The sequence below is a fragment of the Sminthopsis crassicaudata genome, chromosome 4, assembly GCF_048593235.1.
Source record: "Sminthopsis crassicaudata isolate SCR6 chromosome 4, ASM4859323v1, whole genome shotgun sequence".
NCBI classification, from domain to species: domain Eukaryota; kingdom Metazoa; phylum Chordata; class Mammalia; order Dasyuromorphia; family Dasyuridae; genus Sminthopsis; species Sminthopsis crassicaudata.
Genome location: NC_133620.1, coordinates 14,202,570 through 14,228,011, shown reverse-complemented (window position 1 = coordinate 14,228,011; position 25,442 = coordinate 14,202,570). Strand labels below are relative to the sequence as shown.

General features: G+C 38.3%; 1 protein-coding gene across 1 annotated transcript in view; it reads left to right on the top strand.

Moving 5' to 3' along the window:
• The window catches only part of PATJ (PATJ crumbs cell polarity complex component), a 335,316-nt gene that overhangs the window by 45,056 nt on the left and 264,818 nt on the right, over positions 1-25,442 (top strand). The window contains 3 exon segments of the mRNA XM_074265778.1: positions 8,180-8,256; positions 13,957-14,013; positions 22,471-22,480. Of these exon segments, the coding sequence (XP_074121879.1) occupies positions 8,180-8,256; positions 13,957-14,013; positions 22,471-22,480 (144 nt within the window).

The following is a 25,442-nucleotide window of genomic DNA, read 5'->3' as shown; positions in this document are numbered from 1 at the left end:
TCTGTTTTCATTCTTTGATTTTATTTTTCACTGTTGAAAATACTTATTCTTTTTTTTAAAATTAATTTTATAATTATACATTTTTTTTGACAGTATATATGCATGAGTAATTTTTAAATAACATTATCCCTTGTATTCATTTTTCCAGATTTTCCCCTTCCTCCCTCTCCCCCCTCCCCTAGATGACAGGCAATCTCATACATTTTACATATGTTACAATATAACCTAGATACAATATATGTGTGCAAATCCAATTTTCTTGTTGCACATTAAGTATTAGCTTCCGAAGGTAGAAGTAACCTGGGTAGATAGACAGTAGTGCTAACAATTTACATTCACTTCCCAGTGTTCCTTCTCTGGGTGTAGTTGTTTCTGTCTATCATTGATCCACTGGAAGTGGGTTGGATCTTCTTTATGTTGAAGATATCCACTTCCTTCAGAATACATCTTCATACAGTATTGTTGTTGAAGTGGAAAATACTTATTTTTCTGTATGAAATTACTGGTATTTTGGGCAAATGTTTAAAACCACACAAAATACAAAACAACTTCAGTTTAATCACGGTTGGTTAGAGCAAGTTCTCATTCATTGCTGATCTATTATGTGCATTGAATAGTTGAAAAGCTTTTAAAAAAACCAGACTAGAGCAAAGGATGACATTTGGTGCTCGAGAACTGAGATTTGAACATCAGTTCTGCTGCTTAATTCCCGTGTCTTTGGTGACTCATGTCTTCCTGGAGACCTTTGGTTTAGTTTCAATATCATGAAAAACTTCCTAATAAAATGAGGTCCCCACAGTGGTTTGGGTTTTCTCAGAAATAATAATAATTCTATTATTATTTATTAATTAATTTATTATTTATTTATTCATTATTTTTTATTTATTGATAATAAATATCAGAATAGCAGCAACAATTCTAATAGCAATCATTTGTTTATCTCTATAAGGTTTAGAAAGTTCTTTCCATACATTATCTCATTTGCTTCTCATAACAGCTCAGAGCAGTGGGTGCTATTATCCCCATTTTCTAGATGAGGAAACTGATCCTGAGAAGAGTTTAAATGATTTGTTCAAAGATACACAGCTCTTGAGTCAGGCCAGCATGCTGTACACTGTGCCACCTAGTGGCTTCTAGGAAATAGGCTGCTCCCTGTCATTGGATGGATTCAAGCAAAAGCTGGATGACTCCTTTGTCTAGGATGTTTTGGAGGGAATGGCTCAGCCTGACTGCAGTCTGAAGTCCCTTCCAATGCTGAGGTTCTGTATGTTGGTCAGTTACTGCTCTCATTGGGTCACTTAAAAGACTGCCCGTGACAGGAGTCCCATGGACTTCTGGATAGCTATGGAACCATTTAAAGACCAGCCTAAATTATCATTTGATTCCTGATGCTGACATGTGGGTCCTTACACACTTGCCACAGATGTTCCTTCTTGCTCCGGACAATCCTTCCTCCACTATTTTGGAGGCCTGTTCCCCATGAATAAGATATGCATCCATGAGGGAAAATTAGATTTGTTTGTTTGTTTGTTTTGGCTAATAGTGACTAATAGGGACTAATCTTGGAATCAGAGAGATCTGAATTCAAATCCAGATGCCTAATGGATTTCAATGATTCTATGCAAGTCACTTCCCCTTGACTGCCTCAAGCAGCTCTCCTAAGACTCTTAAGTTATAATTGATTTGCAGTCTGTAACAATCAAGGGAACTTTTACACCAGATGTCCCCAAAATAGAAGAAATCACAGATCTGGGTAAAAAAATCAAATATAAAATTAGAGATTTGCCAAAAGGCTTACACAGGAGAAATTTGACACAATAAATATTGGTTAATATTCTTTTTTTTTTTTCCCCTCTAAAATTATCCAGTCCCTTTTGATCCTGAGATTCCCAACCAAATTATGTCCTTTCTGTCACTATATTCCAATTCTATAAGTGCTCTTTGTCTTAATTAGTTTGGGAAATGCTGGTCTTTAAGGAGGTTGCTACCTTTTGTATTTACTGTAAAAGTCTAATGGGCTTTGACTTGTGTTTCTCAGAAATACCAAACTTAATGCTTTTTGAGACGTGAATGTCTTAATTCCATTGGCTTTGTGGGTTTCCCACGGTCCATTTACAAAGGCCCAGGTCTTGTTTTCCCAGGCAGATCTGTGTTCACACATTGTAACGGAATAGGTCGGAATAGTTAAACTTCTCACATTTCTTGGAGAACCCGGCCCACTGCTCTGTTTTAGAATTCAGGGTTTTGTGGTCTCCCCACTCCGGCCCCCCCTTTTTGCTCCATTTTGAAGATTTGCCAAGGATTTTCATTCTTGTGCCTGGCGCATAGTAGGCATTTAATAGATACTTGTTGAATTGAACTGAAATGTCAGGGGAGTGATAGATGGGAATCGGGAATCTTGAATGTCCTTTTCTAACAAAATGTTGCCCACTGCTGTGAGCACTTACCATGGTTTCATTTTTTACCCTATTCATTGAATAAGAACCAGAACATCAAAGAGGCCCAGATTGGCAGCTGGGAGCACCCCTGAACTATGGCAGGAATCTGGGTCTCCCCCTTTGAGGGAGAATGATGATTGGTCCCTAAGCAATTGGACCACATCTGTGCACTCAACTTTTGTTCACGTGGGGGTGAATTGAGGAACATTAGGATCATGATTTAAGTTGGAAAGGATTTACAAATCACTTCATCTAAAATCATTTTACATAAGAGGAAACTGAGGCCCAGAGAGATATGGTCACACAAATGACAACCAGGAAAGCTCATCATTGGGAAAACCTCATCATCCTACAAAATCCCACCAGTCCTAGTGCTTTATCTCATGTTCCTTCTGATTTGGAGCCAAGAACTCCAAAATCTCCATAGAACAATGGAGTTCAATTCAGACCTAACTGCACCATGATGGGACTTCTCTGCCCAGCTTCTCTACTATACCCCCATATTGGAGAACTCATCTTCCCCCACTTTTTACTTTCCTTTTGTCTGCTTTCTTCTCCCATTAGAAAGGGTTTGGTTGTTTGGTTTGTGGTTGGTTTTTTTGGAGGGAAGGAGTAGTTTGCTGATTTTTTTTTCCTCTTCAAATTATAATTTTTTTTTTTCCCATTAGACTACAAGCTCCTTGAGTGTAGGAATGGGTCTTTAAAAAAAAAAAATGTGTCTCTTATGTTTAGCACAGTCCCTAGAACACACTAGATATTTAATGTTCATTGACTGACTAACACAAGTAGCAAATGGAAGTTCAAAACCACAGAATTTCAGAGTTGGAAGGGACCTCATGGCTAATGAGTCCAGTCTCAATAAGCTGGTAAGAGAAGATTTTAAAATAATCTCTTCCCTCTTCAGCCTGTACCTGGAGCCCCTGATTAAATCATCTCACTTTGGGGGCAAGTCTTGGCTTGTTATTGTAATTTCTGTTAGGCTGTCCCAAAAGCCTTAGGTGCAGTTTAAAGCTACAACTAGCGTTAAGATTATTGGTATACCCTATAATAGTTGAACTTTGAAATGCCCCAATGGGGTAGAAGAATAGGAGAAGGGAGGATTGAGTACAATTTGCAATTTTTAATAAAAAACTTTGAATGTAAATTCGGGTAGACAGTTAATGCTGGATCTGGAGTCAACAGGAATGGAGCTCAAATCTGGCCTCAGGTACTTTCTAGCTCTGTCACCCTTGATAAAGTCATTTAACTTCTGCCTATCTCAGTTTCCCCATCTGTAAAATGACAGCTAATAATAGCATTTACCTCCCAGGGCTGTTGTGAAGATCACATGAGATCATATTTGTAGAGCTGCTATTATTGAGCTCATCTTTGGCATATTACTAATTTCTCCAGTTCTACAGAGCAGGTACACACCCATAAAAGGTAATTTTACACACAAAAACAAAGTAAAAAGTGGGGAGGATGAATTCTTTAATATGGAGCATGGTGGAGAAGCTGGGCAGAAAAGTCCCAAATGGTGCGGTAAGGTCTGAGCAGAAAAGTCCCAAACAGTGCGGTAAGGTCTGAGCTGAACTCTGTTCTTCTATGGAGGTTTTGGAGTTCTTGGTTCTCCCCTCCAATCAAGGGAAGAGATGAGGTAGACTAGCCCTAGGGCTGGTGGGATAAATTGAAATTCATTGAAATCATGTGCTTCAGTCCTTTCAATCTGTTCTACTTTTCCTGCCTCCATTTCGGGTTCTCTTGGTAAAGACTGGTTTGCCATTTCCTCCTCCAACTTATTTTATAGATGAGAAAACTGAGACAAACAGGGTGAAGTGACTTGCCTAGAGTCTCATAGTAAGGAAGTATCTGAGGCCAGATTTGAATTCAAGGAAGATGAGTCTTACTGTCTACAAGCTGGGTAGTCTATCCACTATGGCGCCACCTAGCTGCCCAACAAAGAAATACAGTTAAATAAAAACAATGTAGTAACTACTTTTGGAGATATATGCTGCTTTTTGCCCTTGTTGTCCTCACCTTTGCCACGAGGAGGGATAAATTATTCAAAGAACCAGAGGAAGGCCTCTAATTTGTTGGCTCTATCCTTTATGGATTAGATTGAACAAAAAAAAAGAAAAAGCATAAAAAGTTTGCATCTACCCTGTTGGAAGGAGTACCTGATTCAAGGAGAATAATGATGTGTGATGTCCTATAGTCCTTTATAGTGTTATCTGATATGGTCCTTACCATGTCAGAGGTTAAGGAGCCATGGGCATCCCTGGTTTATGAGTGATGAAACCGAACAAAAGTGATTTATTCAAGGACATATGGTCGATATGAATGGTAGGCCTGAGACTGCATCCCAGAATGTTCCCCAGTCCGGACACCAGATAAAATATATAGCCTTGAGTGAAACAGATAGAAAGTTAAGCCCCCAAGTTCTGTCTTAGAAATGTAGACTCAAAGAAGAATCCAGTACAGAAGCCAGCACCATCTTAACATCATTGAATCTGAAAATTATTGTTAAAGGGTCTTCATGGGATTTTTGAATAGTTCCTTAATATTTCAAGGATCCATGATTTTGTTGGAGGTGGCTACTCCTTGCACCAAGGCAGCTGAGCTCTCTGGGGTAGGTACTCTTAGATTTGTTGTGGATGAAAAATGGATCATCCAGCAATCATTCATCCAGTAGAGAATCTGTCTGAAACGTCCTAGGTTGGTTCTTGGTGAGGGATGTCTGTATTCAGTCCACGACATTAAGTAAGTGGCAGTCCTGAGTCAGTCATTGTGCTGGGTGCTAGACATACAAATATAATGTTCCTACCTTCAAGGAGCTTATATTCTGTTCCTAAGCTTTTCTGCTTAGAAGGCCTTATCTGATCATGGTATTCCATCTGCATAGTCCTTGAGTGTTAGGTTCTTACTAAGTGCTAATGAGATAATGAGATATTAGGTTCTTACTAAGTTCTAAGTCGGTACTTGACAATTCTCTAGTTCCGGCCTTTACTGGGAGTTTTACTTGTGAATTTCTGGGGAAGAGCTTGCATGCTTAGGAGGAGCAAGTTCATTGGTTGAAGTAATTCTTCCCAGAAGCCCTTGCATTATCCCACAACCATTCTCTGGGAGGATAAAGAGGGCAGCTCTGGAGGAAAAGTGAGTCTCTGTTCTAGATCAGACTTGAGGCAGCTCTCTGCAGGAAGGGAAATCGCTTTTCTGGACGACAGTTAATGGCAACTGTCTGGAGACAACGGTTCTCTACAGGAAGAAGAATCTGTCCGAGAGATTTGAGTTGACACAGCAGATCTCCTCCCAGAGAGCGATCGGCAGCTTCTGGGGACAACTGCACGTTACACTTGAGAACCCAGGCTCCGGCCCCTCCCTGAGTCCATGAGACATCAGAGGTAGATGATCTGCTCTAGTTAATAGCTAACAAATCAATTAAATAAATTAGCCATCTGCAAGATGAAGAGTTTGGATTTGTGGGCCTCTAAGAGCAATTCTGTCTCCCAAGTCACTGATCGTGTCCCACCACTTCCCCCCGGAGAAGTCCCTTTGTGGAAGAGAGTTCCTGGAAGAACTTAGGGTTCTGGGAATGCCTCCTCCAACTTAGGAGAGTAAGTTCTGTGCTCAGTTTCACGATGGCATATTTTTTGAGGATTTCTGGGCTTCGTTCTCTGCTGATTAAGGTGCAGCCCCTAACGTGGTCTTGGAGGATCTGAAATGGGCCCCAAAGACTGGGGAGACGTTGGAGGCCTGTTAGGATTACAATTGAGAGGCGACAGGACATTTACAGAGGCCCAGTTCAGAGTTGGAGCCAAACAGCTTATGTTGACTGCAATAATCTTTCTCTGACTTATCCAATCTTGTGACAAAACATCGAGAGGCTTTTGTGTTTCTTGGTGTTTTTTTTAATGGGGGGGGTAGAGAGTTGATTTTCAAGAGCTGTGTTCAGCTAGCATTAGACTCTACCTGTTCAGTGTTGCTCAGGCTGCAGATTTTGATACCTGGGCCGTGCCGGGAGTGAGGTCACCCAGAGGGCAGGCTGGGTGACATAACACGATTGCCTGCTTTTGCGGGGTGACAGTTGAAAAGAGAGACAGGTCAGGATAGCTGTACTCCCTCTAAAGACTGGCTCAGAACCAGACCTTCTCCGGGAGCTCATGTTACTGACGGCCCTCGGTAAGCCAGACAAGCTTCGAGCTCTGCCAAGTGAGGAAAGAAGATGGGGCCCAGCTCTTAGGACTACCCGCTCTTAAGAACTGAGGTTTCCAGGCTCCTTTAGCAGAGATGCCCATGTGGCATGGGGGAGAGTGTGTAACATAAACTCAAAAAAAAACCTGAGTTCAAATCCCACCTCAGCTCCTCAGGACCTTCGTGATCCTGGACAGCTCCCCATGTTTCCAGCCTCAGATTGCTCATCTATATAATGAGGGAGTCAGGTGCCTCTACATTATCTTCCAGCTGTGAATCTGTGTTTGGACAACTTGAGTGGTTGACATTTAGAGCCATCCTAGCCAATAATCACTGACTAAACATCTTCTCTGGGCTAAGGTTCAGAGGGGAAGGCAGAAAGACTCCTGCTCTCAGGTGGTTCACATCCTCGTGAGAGAGAGCAGGGAGATGTGGGAGTCCGGCCACGCAGTGATCTTAATAGCTAACTTTTAGCCCCCCCTGGTCCTCAGTTCCCCTCTCTGTTCAGGGAGGGCTTCGATTCTTTCCAAGGTCCCTCCCGTTTCTAAGTCTGGGATCCCATAATTGTCAAGTGATTAATATTTAAGGCAGAACGGTCTAGCAGTGTTTTGTTAAGCAGCCACTCTGATGCCAAAGATAAAAATGGAGTTGTCTCTTCTGAAAGAGCTTCTATTCTAGGGGAGGATTACATCATGGGCACTCAGCGGGGAAGAAAGTTCAGACCTGTCATTGATTTCACCCATGTGAGGTTCTGCTTGTGTGGAAACTCAAGCCCATTTAGCAATGACTCACTAACGTACTGAGGAGGCTAGGGACTTGCCCAGGATCACACAGCCAGATTATTAGAGAGAGGACTTTGTGTTTTTGATTCTACATTGGCAGTTCAACTGGTACCGCAGGTATCGGGGAGGGTGGACTCAGTTGGTCATTGAAGAGGAGGGACAGAAAGCAAATAACTGAAGAGCTGAGGAGTTCTACCTGTGTAGTACCTTGAGGGAAGCTACAGATTAAGAGGTAGAGATGCTGAAGAAGTCGGGGAGGGAGCTGGCCGGCAGGTACAAGCAAGGTCATGTCAATTTTACTTATAACCAGAAAGTAGATTTATAAATCCTCCTTTCTCTTTACCTTTAAGATCCTCCACCAAAGCAATGAGAAAGCTCCCCAAACCAACATAGGCAACCCTGTTCCCCACAACTCCACAACAGGCTTATACGATTGTCTAAGGCACTGAGCAGTTAGAGGACTAGACCAGAGCCACACAGCCAATATGTGTCAGAATCAAGGATCCCATCCAACCAAACCCTTCAGATTCCCTTGCTTGCTCTCACTCAACCAGAAATGGGAGTGGCAGGTGCGCTGAAATAAGAACCCACCCTCCTTTGCTTAGAGCTAGGATTGACATTCCTTCAATTTACCTCCGACTTAAGCTGCCCATTGGGCTGGAGTTTGATGTACTTTCTTTGTCCTCCATTTTTCCATTTCTCAATTTAGCTTCTGTTTTGACTGAAAAAATGCTGATGTTTTCTGTTCTCAGCTCCTTTTTTTTTTTTTTTTTTTTTTTAAACATCTAGATACTGTTCCTGGCTCCCTGGAAAATGAGCTGAAATCCAAGTGGGAAAACCTGTTGGGTCCCGATTATGAAGTAATGGTATGTTATTATCCTTCGATAAAATGTACTCACGTCTGGCTTAATGTGAGGCTCGTAACGTAGTAATTAGAAGAAACAAGCACTTCTGGGAATGGCTTCCCTCCCCCTAACCCTCTTCCTTGTATTGGAAATAACTGATTGGGAAAATCACAGTGGTTTGAAATGTAAGAACCGTTAGGGATGAAAAAAGAAATCCAACTGTGATTCCCAATGGTTTACTTCGCGTTGGAACGATTTAAGGCGCAGTCGTCAGAACAACGAGGAGGTGGCAGGGGGAATGCTTGCCTTTAAATTTGTCACATTCATCAGCTACTTAGAGCGGCTGGCATTTTGATGATTGTCTTTGCGATCTGTTTGTTTTATTGGCCGCCAACACAGCTTGGGATATTAGTCCTACGTTTCACCCAGAATCTTCGACTTTTATGAGCAAAGTAAAGGAATGATGATTGAGCAATCTGGGGGGGAGGGAAGTAATTTCAGTTAGGTTGGAATTGCATGGGCCCCCAAGCCCACTGGATTTCCTTTCACCTGTTATTACAATCAAAGAAGGATTTCTCTAAGATTTTTCATGAAAGAAGAGAGTTTGACATTTAGAAAAGACTTAAGCTTGGCTTACAAAAGCTTTTTGTAATAGAAAAAAGTTCCTTTTGAATCTCTCTCTTTTTTTTTCTTTCCTGTGTTTATTCAAGCTAACAGTAATAGAATATATAATGTTACACAATTGTAACATTAATATGTCTCCTTATGGCATTAATATAAATGATGATATCAGAATATTAGTACAAGTGATCATGAATATTTTATATTTGTTATTCTATATAATGATGATGTGGTGGTTGCCACTTATATAGCACCTACTGTGTGCCACATACTGTGCTTTAACATTATCATCTCATTTGGTCTTCACAACAATCTGGGAGGTAGATGTTATTATTTTCCCCATTTTATAGTTTAGAAAACTGAGGGAGACAAAAGTGAAGTGATTCACCCAAGAACATATGGCTTGTAAGAATCTGAAACTGGATTTGAATTCAGGTCTTCCTGTCTCTACATCTAATGTTTTTACCTGTGGACTACTGGTATCAGTGTCAGAATATCAGATGCAAAATCCATTTATTTAAACACAATTGTAACTAGAATGAGTAACTGGTGATTTATCCCAGAGTGCCCGTCCTGGAGGTTGCTGACCAAGGTTGAAGTCTCTTCAGTAGGCATAAATGACAAAGTTTAGAAACTAGATCCTAAAAATAATTAGGAATAAGATAGGAAGCTTCGTCTGGTGGGCTGAGGTGAAGCCCCTGGCTGCGCTTCTCCATCTGCCAGGATGGAATGTAGATTCTTGTGCCAGAGGTCGTGGAGTTTTTATCTCCACTCTCTGAGTCTTGTTCCATCAAAGGTACATTTGATTTTTCTTGACTCAGAAAAAAAAAAAATCTAATTACATTTGTATTTTTAAAAGCAGGGAGACAAGAGAGGCTAAATGAATTGCTTACAGAATTGTCCCAGAGCTGGCAAAGGTCAGACCAGGAAAAAACATGTTTTTTTGTCCTAACTTGTCCTAACTCATAGATAAAAGGGCTGAGGGCTGTCTATGAATTTAGCTTTTGGATTTTGGTTCTGCTACTAGATGACCTCAAAGGATCCCCTTAAATTCTAAGTCTCCAATCTGGTGCCTTATTGCTTCTGACCCCACTGACTTCAGGTTTTTTTCTCTAGGACTTTAAGTAGGCCTGATGGCAAGAAAAACTTCTTAGCAATAAGAAGGGTCCAGAAGGCACTCCCTCAATCAGCCCTTTCTGTAAGCTGGCCACTGGACTAAGTGCTGGGGATCCAGAAAGAGCCAGATGATGATCCCTGCCCACAAGGAGCTTACAATCTAACGAGCACATGGGCGGATAGTTTGCTTTGGGGAGAAGAGTGTTCCCCTTTCCAAGAGTTTCCAAGAACACTTTATACAGAAACAACAAAATTATTTAAATATCAGTTTTGATGGACAAGGCTCTTTTCAGGCCAATTCCAATAGACTTGTGACGGAGAGCCATCTGCACCCAGACAGGACTGTGGGGATTGAGTGTGAATCACAACCTCGTTGTTGTTGTTTGCTTGCTTTTTGTTTCCTTTTTGATTAGATTTTTCTTATGTGGCATTAAAATCGTAGAAATATATATAGAAGAATTGCACATGTTTACTATATATTGGATTACTTGCCATCTGGGGGAAAGAGTGGGGGAAGGGAGGGAGAAAACAGGCTTTGCAAGGATGAATGTTGAAAATTTTCTGTGTGTGTGTTTTAAACATTTTAAAAAGTTTTATTAAAAAAAAAAAAAAAAAAAAAGAAGAGCTCTTCTGGGTCTAGGCTGGGTAGGCACCTGTCAGGGATATTATAGAGGGGACTGCTCTCATTTCTATTCAGTTTCCTTGTCTGTAAAATGAGGGGATTGGACTGCCTGGCATTTATGATCTCTTCTGGCTCAGAGCCTAAGGCCTCAAGCAGATCAGATTTGGGGGGGACTCTTATTGTTAGGGTGTCTCAGATCCTGCAGGGGCTGTTTTCATTTACAGCCCCTTCCTCCCTGCTCCCCAAATTTAACCACCACCCAATAGGATGAATGTTTCTGTGTATGTGGTGGAAGTGAATGGAGGGTTGGACATGAAGTTGCCAGTGTGTATTAGAAATTTCTTTTTAAATGTATAAAGAAACCCAATTTGTTATTTTTCAGAGCTCTCCTGCTTGTCTGGTTTTTCTACTGATCTCTATCCTAATTTCTTTGCATTTAAAAAAAAAAAAGTGATCCTCTTTATATTTGTTTTTCAGTTTTGGTCACCCTATCCCTGGTCCCTTTCTTCCTCCTTATTCTAAAATGGAAAGAAATAAAAATAAATCTTCGTGTCAATTACCCCCAGTAAAATAAACAAAATCTGTCATTGTCTATGTCTGACAATGTGTATCTCCTTTTGCCAGTGGAAGTTGCCAGTAAATAGTGGCTTTCATTATTGATCCTTTGGAATCATGATTGTAGCAAAAGTTACAATGTCTTCCAAAGGTTTTTTTCTTTATGAAGTTTTGTTACTGTGTAAATTATTCTCCCAGTTCTGCTACTTCACTCTGAATCTGTTCAAATGAGTCTTCCTTGAAACAGTCTGCTAGGTAGAGGTGGAGAGTTCAAATTTGACCTCAGATATTTGTTAGCAGTATGATCCTGGACAAGTTACTTAACTCCTAACTCCTGTTGCCTCTGTTTCCTCATAGTACCCACTTCCCAGAATTATGAGGATTAAATAAGATATTTCTAAACCACTTTATAAGCCTTAAAGTGTGATATATTAATTACACCTTTTTAAATTATCTAATTTTCTCCCCATAAACCATTCTCTTAGTACTGTCTTCTTAGACTGTCTGAACCTCAGCTTCTTTATCTGTAAAATGGAGATTAAAAATAGTGCTTACTTCCCAGGGTTGGTATGAGAAATAATATTTGTAAACCTTTGAGTTTTATATGTGTGCTGTCATTAATTTTGCTTATGGTGCTATGGTATTTCTTTACATTCACATATCCTTAACTTATCCAGCCATTTCCTCAGTTATTAAGCCCTTAACTTTTTTTCCTCTGGTAAAACAAGTGGTTCTAATACTTTTCTATATAAAGCTCCTTTTCCTCTTTGATCTCTGGGCTATGGAGCTAGTAGTTTTATCTCTGTGTCAAATGATGTACCCGATTTAGTAACTTTGGAGGTAATTCCAAAGATTTTGTGATTCTTAAAATACATATATGTGTGTTTGTGTGTGTGCATTTTTACCTTCTTATGTTCAACTTCTGAGCAAATTTAAAATTTGTAGTAAGTGAGATACTGTGGATAGAAGAAGCAGGCTGGGATTATAGTTCAGGAGAAAAAGGGTCATCTATGTCTTGGCTGTACTACTAATTGGTTATTTGATCTTAAGGAAAATCACTTTCTCCCTCAAGGTCTCAGCTTTATCTCATTTGTAAAATGAGAGGGCTGTACCAGACAGGGGTCCTAAACTTTTTTGTATCCGGGGCTCCTATTTTAAATTTGGTGATACTCATGGACTTTTTCTTAGAATCTTGTTTTTATTTTTTACTTTTAAAAAAATAATAGTTTTTTTTATTTTTCAAAATACACATAAAGATAATTTTCTTTTCTTTTCTTTTTTTTTAATAAAGATAATTTTCAACATTCATCCTTGCAAAACTTTGTATTCCAAATTTTTCTCCCTTCTTTCTCCCCTGCTCTAGACAGCAAGTAATCCAATATAGGTTAAACATGTGCAATTCTTCTAAACATATTTCCATATTTATCATGCTATATAAGAAAAATCAAATCAAAAGGGAAAAAATTTGAAAGAAAAAAACAAGCAAACAATAATAACAAAAAAGGTAAAAATACTATGTTGTGATCTACATTCAGTTCCCACAATCCTCTCTCTGGGTGCAGATGGCTCTTGTTTTCACAAGTCTGTTGGAAGTGGCCTGAATCATCTCATTGTTGAAAAGAGCCAAGTCCATTAGAGCTGATCATCACATAATCTTGCTGTTGCTGTATACAAGGTTCTCTTGGTCCTACCCACTTTACTCAGCATCAATTCATGTAAATTTCTCCAAGCTTTTTTGAAATCATCCTCCTGATTTTTTTTTTTTCCCCCCCTGTGGCAACTGGGGTTAAGTGACTTGCCCAGGGTCACACAGCTAGGAAGTATTTAGTGTCTGAGGTCAGATTTGAACTTAGGTTCCTCCTGGCTTCAGGGTTGGTGCTCTGTCCACTGTGCCCCTGTAGTTGCTCCTTGTTGATTCTTTTTTATAGAACAATAATATTCAATGACATCTATCTACCATAACTTATTCAGCTGTTCCTCAACTGATGGGCATCCATTCAGTTTCTAGTTTCTTGCCACTGCCATAAAAATTTTTGCACATGTGGGTCCTTTCCCTTTTTTTAATGATCTTTTTGGGTTAGCCCAAACTACTTTAGCCCAGTAGAAACATTGCTGGAACAAAGGGTATGCACAGTTTGATAGCCCTTTGGATAGAGTTCCATATTGCTCTCCAAAATGGTTGGATCATTTCACATACTCTACCAATAATGTATCAATGCCCCAGTTTCCCCACATCTCTTCCATCATTTATCATTATCTTTTCCTGTCATCTTAGGCAATCTGAGAAGTGTGTGAAGTGTTACCTCAGAGTTGTGTTATTTTGCATTTCTCTAATCAACAGTGTAGAATTATGTTTTTAAATGCATCAAATAATACAGTCTTACAAAGGAAAAATCATACTGAAATACCTTTATTTTAAAAAGTTTTGGAACCCCAGGTAAGAATCCATGGACTAGAGGGTCTCTAAGATATCTCCTACTTTAAACTTCCTGGGGGTTTAAAAAAAAAAAGAAAAAGAAAAAAGAAAAGAATAAATAGACATTACCCTTTTGAGGACTCATTGGCTTTTTGTCATTTCTGGCATTTGGGAAATACTGAGTTCTTTCAGAGATATTGACCACATATAAGGCAATTAACTAGCTCAGTTGGCGTCCCAAGGAAATGGAAACTTCCTGGGATATTTGGTCAGATAGCTTGAAATAAGAAATAAATATGTTTGGTTTGGTTTTGTTCTTACAAGTATTTAAAATTAACATTTAAAAAATTCTTACAAGTATTTAACATTTCTTAATTCCTAAATTCTTCAGGTTGTCATTTTGGATACACAGATCATTGATGATGCTGAGTTACAGAAATTTTCAAAGGTAAGCACTATTTATTTTTTAAAATAATTTTGAATCTTTAAAACTGCTCCTAAAGTATTGAGAGAACCCCTGCTGATGTGATATGTTATGATATATTTCCTTATTCTAATTTTCCCAGTTCTCTTTTGTCTGCCATATCTGCAGTTTCACCTGTATCTATCATAAACTTTGTATTTACATATCTCTCTCATTAGTATGTCAGCTTGTTGAGGGCAGGCACTGTTTTTTTTTTTTTCATTTCTTTCTATTCTAAGTGCTTATTATAGGGCCTTGTACAAAGTGTTGGTGTTTAATAAGTGCTTGTTGATATATTTTTAAAAGCAAGTTCTATGACTAACAATTGTTTTTAAATTAGTTATTTCTGGATATGGCTATTTTCCTCCTTTCCTGCTTTAGATCCGAAATTTGTGACTTCATTGGATAGCATTGGCAAAAAAATCTGAAATAATTCCCTACTTATATAAAGTTCCTTAAATAAAGGAGATAGGTTTCATTATTGGTTCTCTTGAAATCATCTTTTTTCTTTTAAAAATACAATTGAGTTTTTTAAGCTAAATTTTATTTCAGTTATTGAAAATCTATCTTTTATCCCCTTTATCTTTCCACCTGTCTTCTACTTCTCCAAATGAGGAAAAAACCCAAATAGGGATTACATATAGTCAATTAAAACGGATAAGATATAATGATATAAATTTATAAAAATAAGAGCCATTCCTCAATTGATAGTCAAAGAATATGAAAATCATTTTTCAGAGAAAGAAATACATGCAATGAAAAATTATGTGAAAAAATGCTCTAATTCACTGGTAATTAGAAATGAAATTTAAAACAACTCTTTAGTACACCCTCATATGCATCACATTCCACCATCTTTCTATCAGGAAGTAGAAATGATATTTTGTCACAAAACTTCTGGAATTGGGGTTGATCAGAGCAATAAAGTCTTTGAATATTGTTTGTTTTCCACTGGGTTGTCACTGTGTATATTCTTCTTTTGGTTCTGCTCACTTCATTCTACATCAAGTCATAAATGCCTATCCCTGCATCAAGTTATAAATCCTCCTAGATTTTTCTGAAGCAACATCCTTCATCATTTTTATATCATTTCACAATATTAGGCATCCCTTTAATTTTCCTCTTTGCCTTTGCAAAAAAGCCAAAATTAAAAAAAAAAAAACAAAAAACAAAAAAAACCTTCTTTAAATGTTTTTGTACATAGGGTTCCTTTTATTTTTGCTTTAATCTTTGGGAGATAAGGAACTAATATTGGTGTCACTAGGCCTAAAAGTAGGTGACATTGAATAAAGCATGGTTGGATCAATTCATAGTTCCATTAGAAATATATCAATATATGTGTTTGTATTTCATCCAGTATTTATACATTCTGATTTTGTCACCTTTGCCATTTCCATACATGTGATGTAGAGCCACATAAATTGCATTTCTCTTTATTGTTATTTAGAGCATTTTTCAAATGGCTTTTGATTATATGAATTGCTTCCTCTGAAACCTTTTTTTTTTTCTTCCATATTCTCTGAGCATTTATCAATTGGTGAATGTATCTTATTCTTATAAATTTAAATTCCCTATATGTCTTACAAAGAAGAAAATTATTAAAGAAACATGTTGCAGAGATTCTCTCTCCCCACCCCATTTATTTGTTTTACTTCTGGTTTTAACTACATTGATTTTGTTTTTGTAAATATTTTGGTGTGATAAAAAAAGAAAAAAAATTAACTTCTGTGATCCTTTTTATCTTATTTGGTCATGAACTCTCCTTATCTATATATTGACAGGCAATTTCTTCATTGCTCATCTTATTTGTTTATGATATCAGCTTTTATTTCTAAATCATGTATCCATTTGGAGTCTTTCTTGGTATATGATATGGCATGTAGATGTAGTTGTAGTTTCTGCCAAATTGTTTTTCATTTTTCTCAGTAGTTTTTATTAATTTTTTTTAATATGTTGAATTTTATCCTCAGTAGCTGAGATCTTTGGGATTATCAAATACCTGGCTATTATGCCCATTTGCTTCCATTATATTATATGCCTAATCTGTTCCATGTAGCATTCTCTCTAATTCTTACACAGTATGAAATAGTTTTGTTGATAACTATTTTGTAATACAGTTTAAAACCTGGTATTTGTTGGGCTTCTTTGTTCCCTCTTTATTCTACTTTTTTCTGCAGGGTTCTAGACTTGTTCCTCTAGAAGAATTGTGAAATATACAAACATTTACATAAAGACACATAAATATTCTTTTTTTTTTTTTGCTTCATTTTTGTTTTTTATGTTTTCATAATCATTTTGCATTTTATTTTTTCTGATTCTCCTTGTTTCACTCAACCATTTAAAAGTATTTTCCCATATTTTTCAAAATTCCTCCTGCTTGTTATTTCCACATCATTGTTTCCAGTTCTTGGTTCTTTCTTATAGATTCTAAACTCCTTGAGGGCAGGGACATTTTTGTGTTTCTATTTCTAGTGCCTAGCAAAATGCTTAGTACAGAAAAGTCACTTAATAAATACTTGTTAATTGATTTAATATAAAAAATGCTGGTATGATGATTTCAGTATGCAACATAGATTTGGATAGTCTATAATATAACACAATTTTTACCTGTATATTACCAAAATTATTACAATAGCACTTTGTAGTAACAAATCAATATTTATGTTTCATATATATTTATTATGTATGCCTTATCTCTATATACTTATGTATGTATGTATGCCTTTCAGAGTCTTAAGCATTTACTGAGATATTAAGAGGAAATGTCAAAACAAAAGATTTTTTTAAAAAATAGAAACATTACAGGTAAATAATATGGGAATCTATGACTTCCAGAAGAGAGGAAGCAGCTCAATTTTTGACTATGACTACTTCAACTCCCCTAAATAGGAATTGTCCTTGGGTGTTTTGTTATAGTTCTTTAAATTGTTTTGTTTGGCATCTAGTGAAATTTGAAACTTAATGCCAAGTTCCAAATATTTTAACTAATAAATCCATTGTGGACCAGATGTTGACATGCTAAAAGCCAGCCACAATTTGAGTCATGGGGTTGGGTACTTTTCTAAAAAATTATTTTGGTTGCCTTTGTAGCTAGCAACCAAAACCCAGAGTTAAGCACTGAGTTTTTCCTTTTGGTAATCTCACATTAGCCGGATTGTAAATTCTGTGTTATTCTCTATAAGCAGAGAATCAGAGGCCACAGGGATGGAAAACCATTGAAAGAAGCCCTCTAACTTGGAAAATTTTATTTTACCACCAGTGGGAGTAGCAAATGGAGATTTTGGTTTTTGCCAATGTTTCAGAAATGAATTATATTGTTAGAACTCAGTGGAAGTAATAGAACTGGACTTGATCTCATGTGGATCAGTGTGAATAGTAGAATGAACAGTTGATGTAAAAACATGGAAGACCTCTCTGTATGATTTTTATAGTCCACTGAGCTTCTCTGAAGGTTCAATTTTCTCACCTATAAAATGGGGATTCCTGTGACTGCCTCAGAGAGTCATTTTTTTCCTAATTAATCTTTTTCAATTATGATACATTTTTTTCTCTCATGCCCCCTACTAGAAAGGAAGGAAGGAAGGAAGAAAGAAAGGAAGGAAGGAAGGAAGGAAGGAAGGAAGGAAGGAAGGAAGGAAGGAAGGAAGGAAGGAAGGAAGGAAAGAAGAAAGGAAGGAAAGAAGGAAGGAGGGAAGGAAGGAAGGAAGGAAGGAAGGAAGGAAGGAAGGAAGGAAGGAAGGAAGGAAGGAAGGAAGGAAGGAAGGAAGGAAGGAAGGAAGGGAGGAAGGAAGGAAGGGAGGAAGGAAGGAAGGAAGGAAGGAAGGAAGAGAGAAAGGAAGGAAGGAAGGAAGGAAGGAAAGGAAGAAGGGAGGTAGAGAGGGAGGGAGGGAGAAAGGACATTGCATTATCATTGTATGTTTCATTCTCCTGGCTATTTTTTTTTTTTTTTTTTTTTAATTTTTAGGCTGGGGTTAAGTGACTTGCCCAGGGTCACACAGCTAGGAAGTGTTAAGTGTCTGAGACCAGATTTGAACTCGCGTCCTCCTGAATTCAAGGCTGGTGCTCTATCCACTGCGCCACCTAGCTGCCCCTCCTGGCTATTTTTCTATCAGGAAACAGCAATATATTGATTAAAATGCCTAAGTTTTTCCAAATTTTTTTTTTTCCAATTTTGATGTTTTTGTATAAATTGTCTTTCTAGTTCTTCTCAGTTTCATTAGCTGCAAAGCAGGAATATTATTACACTCTGACTATCCCAGAGAGTTCTTTTAAAGGGTGAATTTGATACTGCACATGAAATTGGTTTGAACATTATAAAACAGATATTAATGCTAAAAATTAATTATTTTCTGACTATACATGTTTGCTTCCTGCTACTTAGCATCTGTCATGATATGGCTATCTTCTCCATTTATGTGTGTGTGAAGCTATTTGTGGAATACATGATACATGCCATAGAAGCTCCCTGGTTGTTTTTTCCTCCTAGACATTATGTTTGTAATTCAGGTAGCTTTCTCCAACAGTGGTTAACCAATGGAGAAGAAAGGATATGCCACACAATCCAATAAGGTTTTATTTTTGACAAAGATAAAAGATTTTATGAAAATAAAAATGCATATCACAACTCTGATCTACCAATTATTAAATGTAGATGTAAAGGACAGTGCCATTTGGAATAAAGTGATTTAAATATTTAACACTTTCTTTACATTCTGATGCTTGCATAAATTGATTTTAGTTTTTATGACAAAAATAAAGATGAAAACAATTTCTGACTCATTCTGAACTTTTTCTTAGAATAAGACTTAGAATGGGACTTAGGAGCAACTTTGTGCTTGGTTATTGGGTTAGGAGCTTCAGGACAGCTTTACATCAAAATCCCTTTTAAGTAAATTGCCAATGCTTTTGCTCTTACCAGCAGGATTGGCTTTTTAAAAATATATATTTTGAAGATTTTCATATACAAAGAACAAAAAAAGAGAACTGTGCTTGAAAACATGAATCTCCTTTATGTTCAGCTTGTTTTTTTGATAAGTATATGTTATATTTAGTATGGTTTTTTTTTAAAGCCATCCTGCTTTATGTTTGCTTCCATAATTTTCATGAAAATTCAATTTTATTGATGCCATTTGTTTTTCACATCACCTTTATGTCCTGATATCCCCTTTCCCTATTCTCCTGGAGAGCCATCTCTTAATAAAAGAAAAAGACAAATATATAGTTCAGCAAAACTAAACAACATAATGAAAAAGTCTGATGTCATTGTATTATTCTACATTCATTGTGCTCTGCTTCTACCCAGAAAGGAGGGAGACCCCTTTCATGTTCCTTCATTGGAGGGTTAACCTTGTTCTTTATGTTTCATAGCATTTTTGAAAATTGTTTTGTTGTTCTTTCTATTCATATTATTTTAGTCATTGTGGATACTGTTTTCCTGGTTCTATTTATTTCCCTTTGCTTCAGTTCATATAAATCTTCCCATGCTTCATTCTATTCCTCATATTCCTTGTTTCTTCTTCATGTAGGAAGATTCCATCACATTGATAAACCGTTGCTTCTTAGATTATGATTCCCAATTGTCGGGCATCTACCTGATTTCAAATTCTTTGCTACCACAAGAAAGTACTAGTCTATTGGAAATATTTTAGTGAATTTGAGGGTTTTCTTTTTATTGTAGCAGGATTGATTTTTAACTGCTCTCTCAAAATTTCTCCAAGAAATGACTCTACATATAATTTTCATTAGTGAATTTTTTATACCATATTCATTTTGTGACCTATCCTTTACAGTCAGCAAAATTAATACACAAATTAATTGTTTTCAAGCTGTGGGATAGCAAATCTTAATGTTTGCTGTACTTTAGTTTCGTTAGTATTTCTTTATTAACCTGTCTAGTCTTCTAGTATATCAGAATTTGATCTCTTAATGGAATTTAAGGGGATAGAGATATTAGTCTCTGTTTCTGTCTCTTTCTGTTTCTCACACACACATTTTCTTTTTTTTTTTTTTTTAATTTTATAATTATAATTTTTTAACAGTATATATGCATGAGTAATTTTTTTTTTATAACATTATCCCTTGTATTCATTTTTCCAAATTATCCCCTCCCTCCCTCTACTCTCTCCCCTAGATGACAGGCAATCCCATACATTTTACATGTGTTACAATATAACCTAGATACAATATATGTCACACACACACATTTTCTTTGTTTGTCTCTCAAGTGATAGTGTTTTCCTCTATTAATTGTGGTTGAGTTTTTTTTTTTAAACAATTTTTTGGTTACATTTTAAGTTCTGAACTGTCTCCTTTCCTCCCTACCATCCCTTTTTATTCTAGATAGGAACCATTGCTAAAAGAAATGAAAGAGTGACTTTTGAGAAATTTATTAGAAAGAGATAGAGAAATGGTGGGTTGGAGAACATGGAGCTTTTATGGATGAATGCCTCTGAAATAGGAACAGAGAGAAGCTGAAGGTACTTGAGAAAGAAGAACCAAGAGGAATTGATATAAATGAATAGTTACAGTTGTGAGAATAGTTTTTGGTTAAGGTAGCAGAGTATCTAGTTTGTGGGATTCTGGTCTTAGGTTTTGTGGAGAAAAAAAGCATCTATACTTGGGGGAGGTCAGTGTTCTTTAGGGTGCATTTAGGGCCCTGGGGATTAGTAGTGATTAGAGAGCCCTGAATGAATTAGGTGGAGTTAAATGAAATCATTTCTGGGTCAGTCTTTTTGGGGCTTTGTGCGTGTGAAGGTAGAAGGGTGTGGTGGTTTGATCAAAGCTCTGAAACAGCAGGTTGTATGTCATGAAGCCCAAGTCGTCATTTATTTTTCCTGCACTCCCTCCACCTGGCATGCACTCTATGGCCAAGTCTCGTTTCTACCTTCCTGACCTCTCTCTGGTCCTGGGAGACTGTCATCACCTCTTGCCTGCACTATTGTAATAACCTTCTGGTTAGTTTGCCTGCCTTAAGTCTTCCCCCACTCCAGTGTTTGCTGCCAAGCCCAGGGCTAAGTATGTCATGCTCATACTGAGCAAACTCCAGGCTCCCTATTTACTCCAGAATCAAGTGTAGAATATTTGGCTTGGCTCTTAAACCCACCGCATCTTGGCCCTTTCGTTTCCCCCCATTTTCTTACACTTTGTTCTTTTTCACACTCTGTGTGATCCAGCCACACTGGCTTTCTTGCTATTTCTTACACATAAACCTGGCTTTGGTATAGCATATTTTAAAGCTCTTGGCAAAATCATTTTTTCCTATTAAGTATTGCTGACCAAGATAGGAGGAAAATATGGCCAATGAGGACCACATAAAATAGTGATTTATATTTGGGAAGAAATGGGAAAGATTCTGCTTCTGGATATTTTTACATTTTCCATCCACCTTTTAAATTAGAAGTAAGGAGTATGAATCATTCAAACAATTCAATAATGCTAAAAAGTCTTCAGTTTCATATTAGGACCAATTAAGAGATTGAGAAACATTCAGGATAGGAGGAGAGGGAAGGCGATGTCTTGGTTCATGGATAAGGAGCCAAGTAAGGAAAACTAGAAGTGAGAGGGAGGTCAGCATTTATTTCTCCACCTGATTTCCATTCTTCAGTGGCAGATACCCATACACTTCTCCAACCTTCCCTCCCTTCCAATAATCGGCCCAAATTGCTTTCAACCCTTTGGTCAAAGCACTTGCTTACATATCCATGGTGACATCCAGAGAACATGCTGTTCTCTGAAGGTCTCATGCATCAGCATGGTTGCTGGAATTACAGCTCAGTGATCTGTGTTTGAGTTTTGACTTTGCCACATACTAAACATTATGACTGAGTAACTCATTGAATCTCTCTGAGCCTCAGTTTCCTCATGTATAAGATGAAGGAATCAGACTAGTTGGCCTCTGAGGCCCCTCTAACTCTTAATCTGTGACCCCCGCCTTCCCTGGCCAAAGCTGGTCCCATCCCTGGTACTCTCTTCTGCTCCCTGAGCAGCTGAATTTTGCTGCTAAATAAAAATATGTGTGTGTGTGTGTGTGTGTTTGTGTGTGTGTGTGTGTATAGACCTTGCATCCTCATCCATTCTTTCTTGAATCTCCAGGGAACAACTGCTTCTTTTTCCTCTTCTCCACTGTAAAAGATGGATATTTCTCCCTTGGTCATTGGCTAGGGTGACTCTGGGAAATATAATTTCAGGAAGAGTAGCTGAACTGATGATCTTCTGATGAAGGGCAGGAGCACCTGGGAGCTGTCCCAGGTCTAGAATCAATCAATTTTATTGATATTGAGCTTCCTGAGGGAAAGAAGCAGATAGCTGGCCCAGCAAATAGAACGCTGGGCTTGGAATCAGGAAGATGTGAATTCAAATCTTGTATGAATTTGAGAAAATCACTTAGCATTTTTATCTGCTTTAGTTTATTCATGTATAAAATGGGGGAAAAAATTATACTAGCTAATTCCCAGTATTGTTGTGAGGGCCAACTGAGGGTCAAATATCTATAAACTTCTATATAAAAGTTATTATATCATCATCATTATTACAAATGCTATCTCATTTGATCCTCACAACAATCCTAGGAGATAGCTACTATTATTATCTCCATTTAAAGATTAGGGAAACTGAGGAAGCAAATTAAGTGATTTGCCAAAGGTTGGGAAGGAGTGTGTTGTTTGAGGCAGGATTTGAATTCACATATTCATGACTTAAAAGACATTTGTTACAAGGGGAGCATTTTTCCTTTTCTTTTTTCCCTTCCAGTTGTATAGTGAGAGGGAGAGAAAAATGAAATTGAAAAAAAATATATGAAAAAGATGGAGAAACCGAGGCTTTTCAATGATTCGCCCAACATCAAACAGGGAGCCAATAATATGGAGAAGATTTGTACTCTCACTCTCTGACTCCCTTACTAATCCTCTGAGCTTGGGAAAAGTTTGCAGTTTGCTGGGTTAGATTGTAAGAACAAAAGGAATCAATCAAATTTTAATATTTAAAGTAAAGAGTCCCTCAAGGATTAGAGCAAGAAGTTATTTTAGAGATATGGCCTCTTCAGCATAGAGATCAGGAAAATGAGACTTCCACAGGAGAAGTGAAGTGACTTGCTTATAAAAGACTATTTTGCTTTGTATTTGGAAATTAGCACAGTGCCTAGAATATAGTAGGTGCTTAATAAATGCTTGTTGGCAAAAATGTCATGAAGCATTATAATTGAATGATGGAAGCTCTAACATCATAAAATTCAGTCTTCAAAAAAAGGATCACTGTTTAGGAAATTGGATGCTCTGTCACTCTCTGTTCCCCAGGCAAAAGACATTAAGAAACGCCTTAGTAGTAGAATATCTAGCAGTATCCATCTTGAAGGAGCTGGTGGGTGCATGGATCCAGGTCAGGGGACAGACAGGGTGCAGGATCTGGCCTTCCTCTGGTTCTGGGGGCTAGGGAGCTGTCTCTGAGACAGAAAGTGCCGAGAGTAGCAGAGTTCTTTCTCTTTGCGCTGCGATGGCTGTCTCGTATGAAGATGGACGACTCTATGCTAGTGTTATTTCTTGTGCCGGACCCCCTACCGTCAGCAAGATTTCCACCCAGCCTGTGGGTCCAGGTGATGGATTGGCCTGGGCTACTCTGACACCATCTCCCCCATGGTCTTGTGGTCCATCAGCAAGCAAAGTGAGCTGGCTGGCAGGCGTTAGCGGCTACTCTGCCATTTCTGATGCATTGTCTCTGAGTGTTCCAGGCTGTTTCGGTTTGATGTACTGTTAGAGGTATTAGAGGGCCTTAGCTGGTGGTTGACATCCTCAATATTTATGGAGTGGTTGGATTTCTCTGAACTGGGCAGGGAAGAAAGAAGACCAAAATGTATATAAGAAATGGGGATGAAATTTGGAAATCCTAGAGGAGGGGTGGTGGCCAAAACCAAATTAACAAGCATTTATTTATTAAGCACTTACTGTGTGCTGGGCTCTGTGCTGAGGATACAAAGAAAGGCAAAAATTCAATCCCTACCCTCAAGGTGCACCTATGCCAGGGGGAGAGATTTGTGGAATGTTTTACATGTGTTGCTTTATTTAGTCCTCGTGGCAACTCTGGGAGTAAATACTATTACTATTCCTATTTTACAGTTGAGGAAACTGAGACAGAGGTAAGTAATTATTAGTGAAATGAAATTTCTTTTTTTCTTCCTTCTTTCTTTCTTTGAAATTTCCCTTCCTTCCTTCCTTCCTTCCTTCCTTCCTTCCTTCCTTCTTCCTTCCTTCCTTCCTTCCTTCCTTCTTCTTCCTTCCTTCTTCCTTCCTTCCTTCCTTCCTCCTTCCTTCCTTCCTTCCTTCCTTCCTTCCTTCCTTCCTTCCTTCCTCCTTCCTTCCTTCCTCCTTCCTCCTTCCTTCCTTCCTTCCTTCCTTCCTTCCTTCCTTCCTTTCCTTCCTTCCTTCCTTCCTTCCTTCCTTCCTTCCTTCCTTCCTTCCTTCCTTCCTTCCTTCCTTCCTTCCTTCCTTCCTTCCTTCCTTCTTCCTTCCTTCCTTCCTTCTTCCTTCCTTCCTTCCTTCCTTCCTTCCTTCTTCCTTCCTTCCTTCCTTCCTTCCTTCCTTCCTTCCTTCCTTCCTTCCTTCCTTCCTTCCTTCCTTCCTTCCTTCCTTCCTTCCTTCCTTCCTTCCTTCCTCCTTCCTTCCTTCCTTCCTTCCTTCCTTCCTTCCTTCTTCCTTCCTTCCTTCCTTCCTTCTTCCTTCCTTCCTTCTTCCTTCCTTCCTTCCTTCCTTCCTTCCTTCCTTCCTTCCTTCCTTCTCCTTCCTTCCTTCCTTCCTTCCTTCTTCCTTCTTCCTTCCTTCCTTCCTTCCTTCCTTCCTTCTTCCTTCCTTCCTCCTTCCTTCCTTCCTTCCTTCCTCCTTCCTTCCTTCCTTCCTTCCTTCCTTCCTTCCTTCCTTCCTTCCTTCCTTCCTTCCTTCTTCCTTCCTTCCTTCCTTCCTTCTTCCTTCCTTCCTTCCTTCCTTCCTTCCTTCCATCTTTTTCAATTGGGATTTAGTGACTTGCCCAAGGCCACACAGCTAGGAAGTGTTAAGTGTCTGAGACCAAATTTGAACTCAGGTCCTCCTGACTTCAGGGCTGGTGCTCTATCTACTGCACCACTTAGCTGCCCCAGGAAATTTCTAAAGTTGAATTTGATCTAAAAGTTTCTAGTGCCCTATCCCCTATGTCACTGTGTTCTGACTTTTTTTTTTTTTTTTGAGAAGAATGATATTATTAGACATGATTCTGAGGCAGATTATTTGACCACTTTTGGAGATTAGTTCATAGAACCTTGGACTTGGAGGCAGACTTGGACTTGGACTAGACATGTCCTTCTTTGTGTCTCAGGGTCCTCATTGATAGTGAGGGGTTTGGCCTTAATTGTCTCTAATGTTCTTTCCAGTTTGAAAGGCAGAGTCTAGGTCATG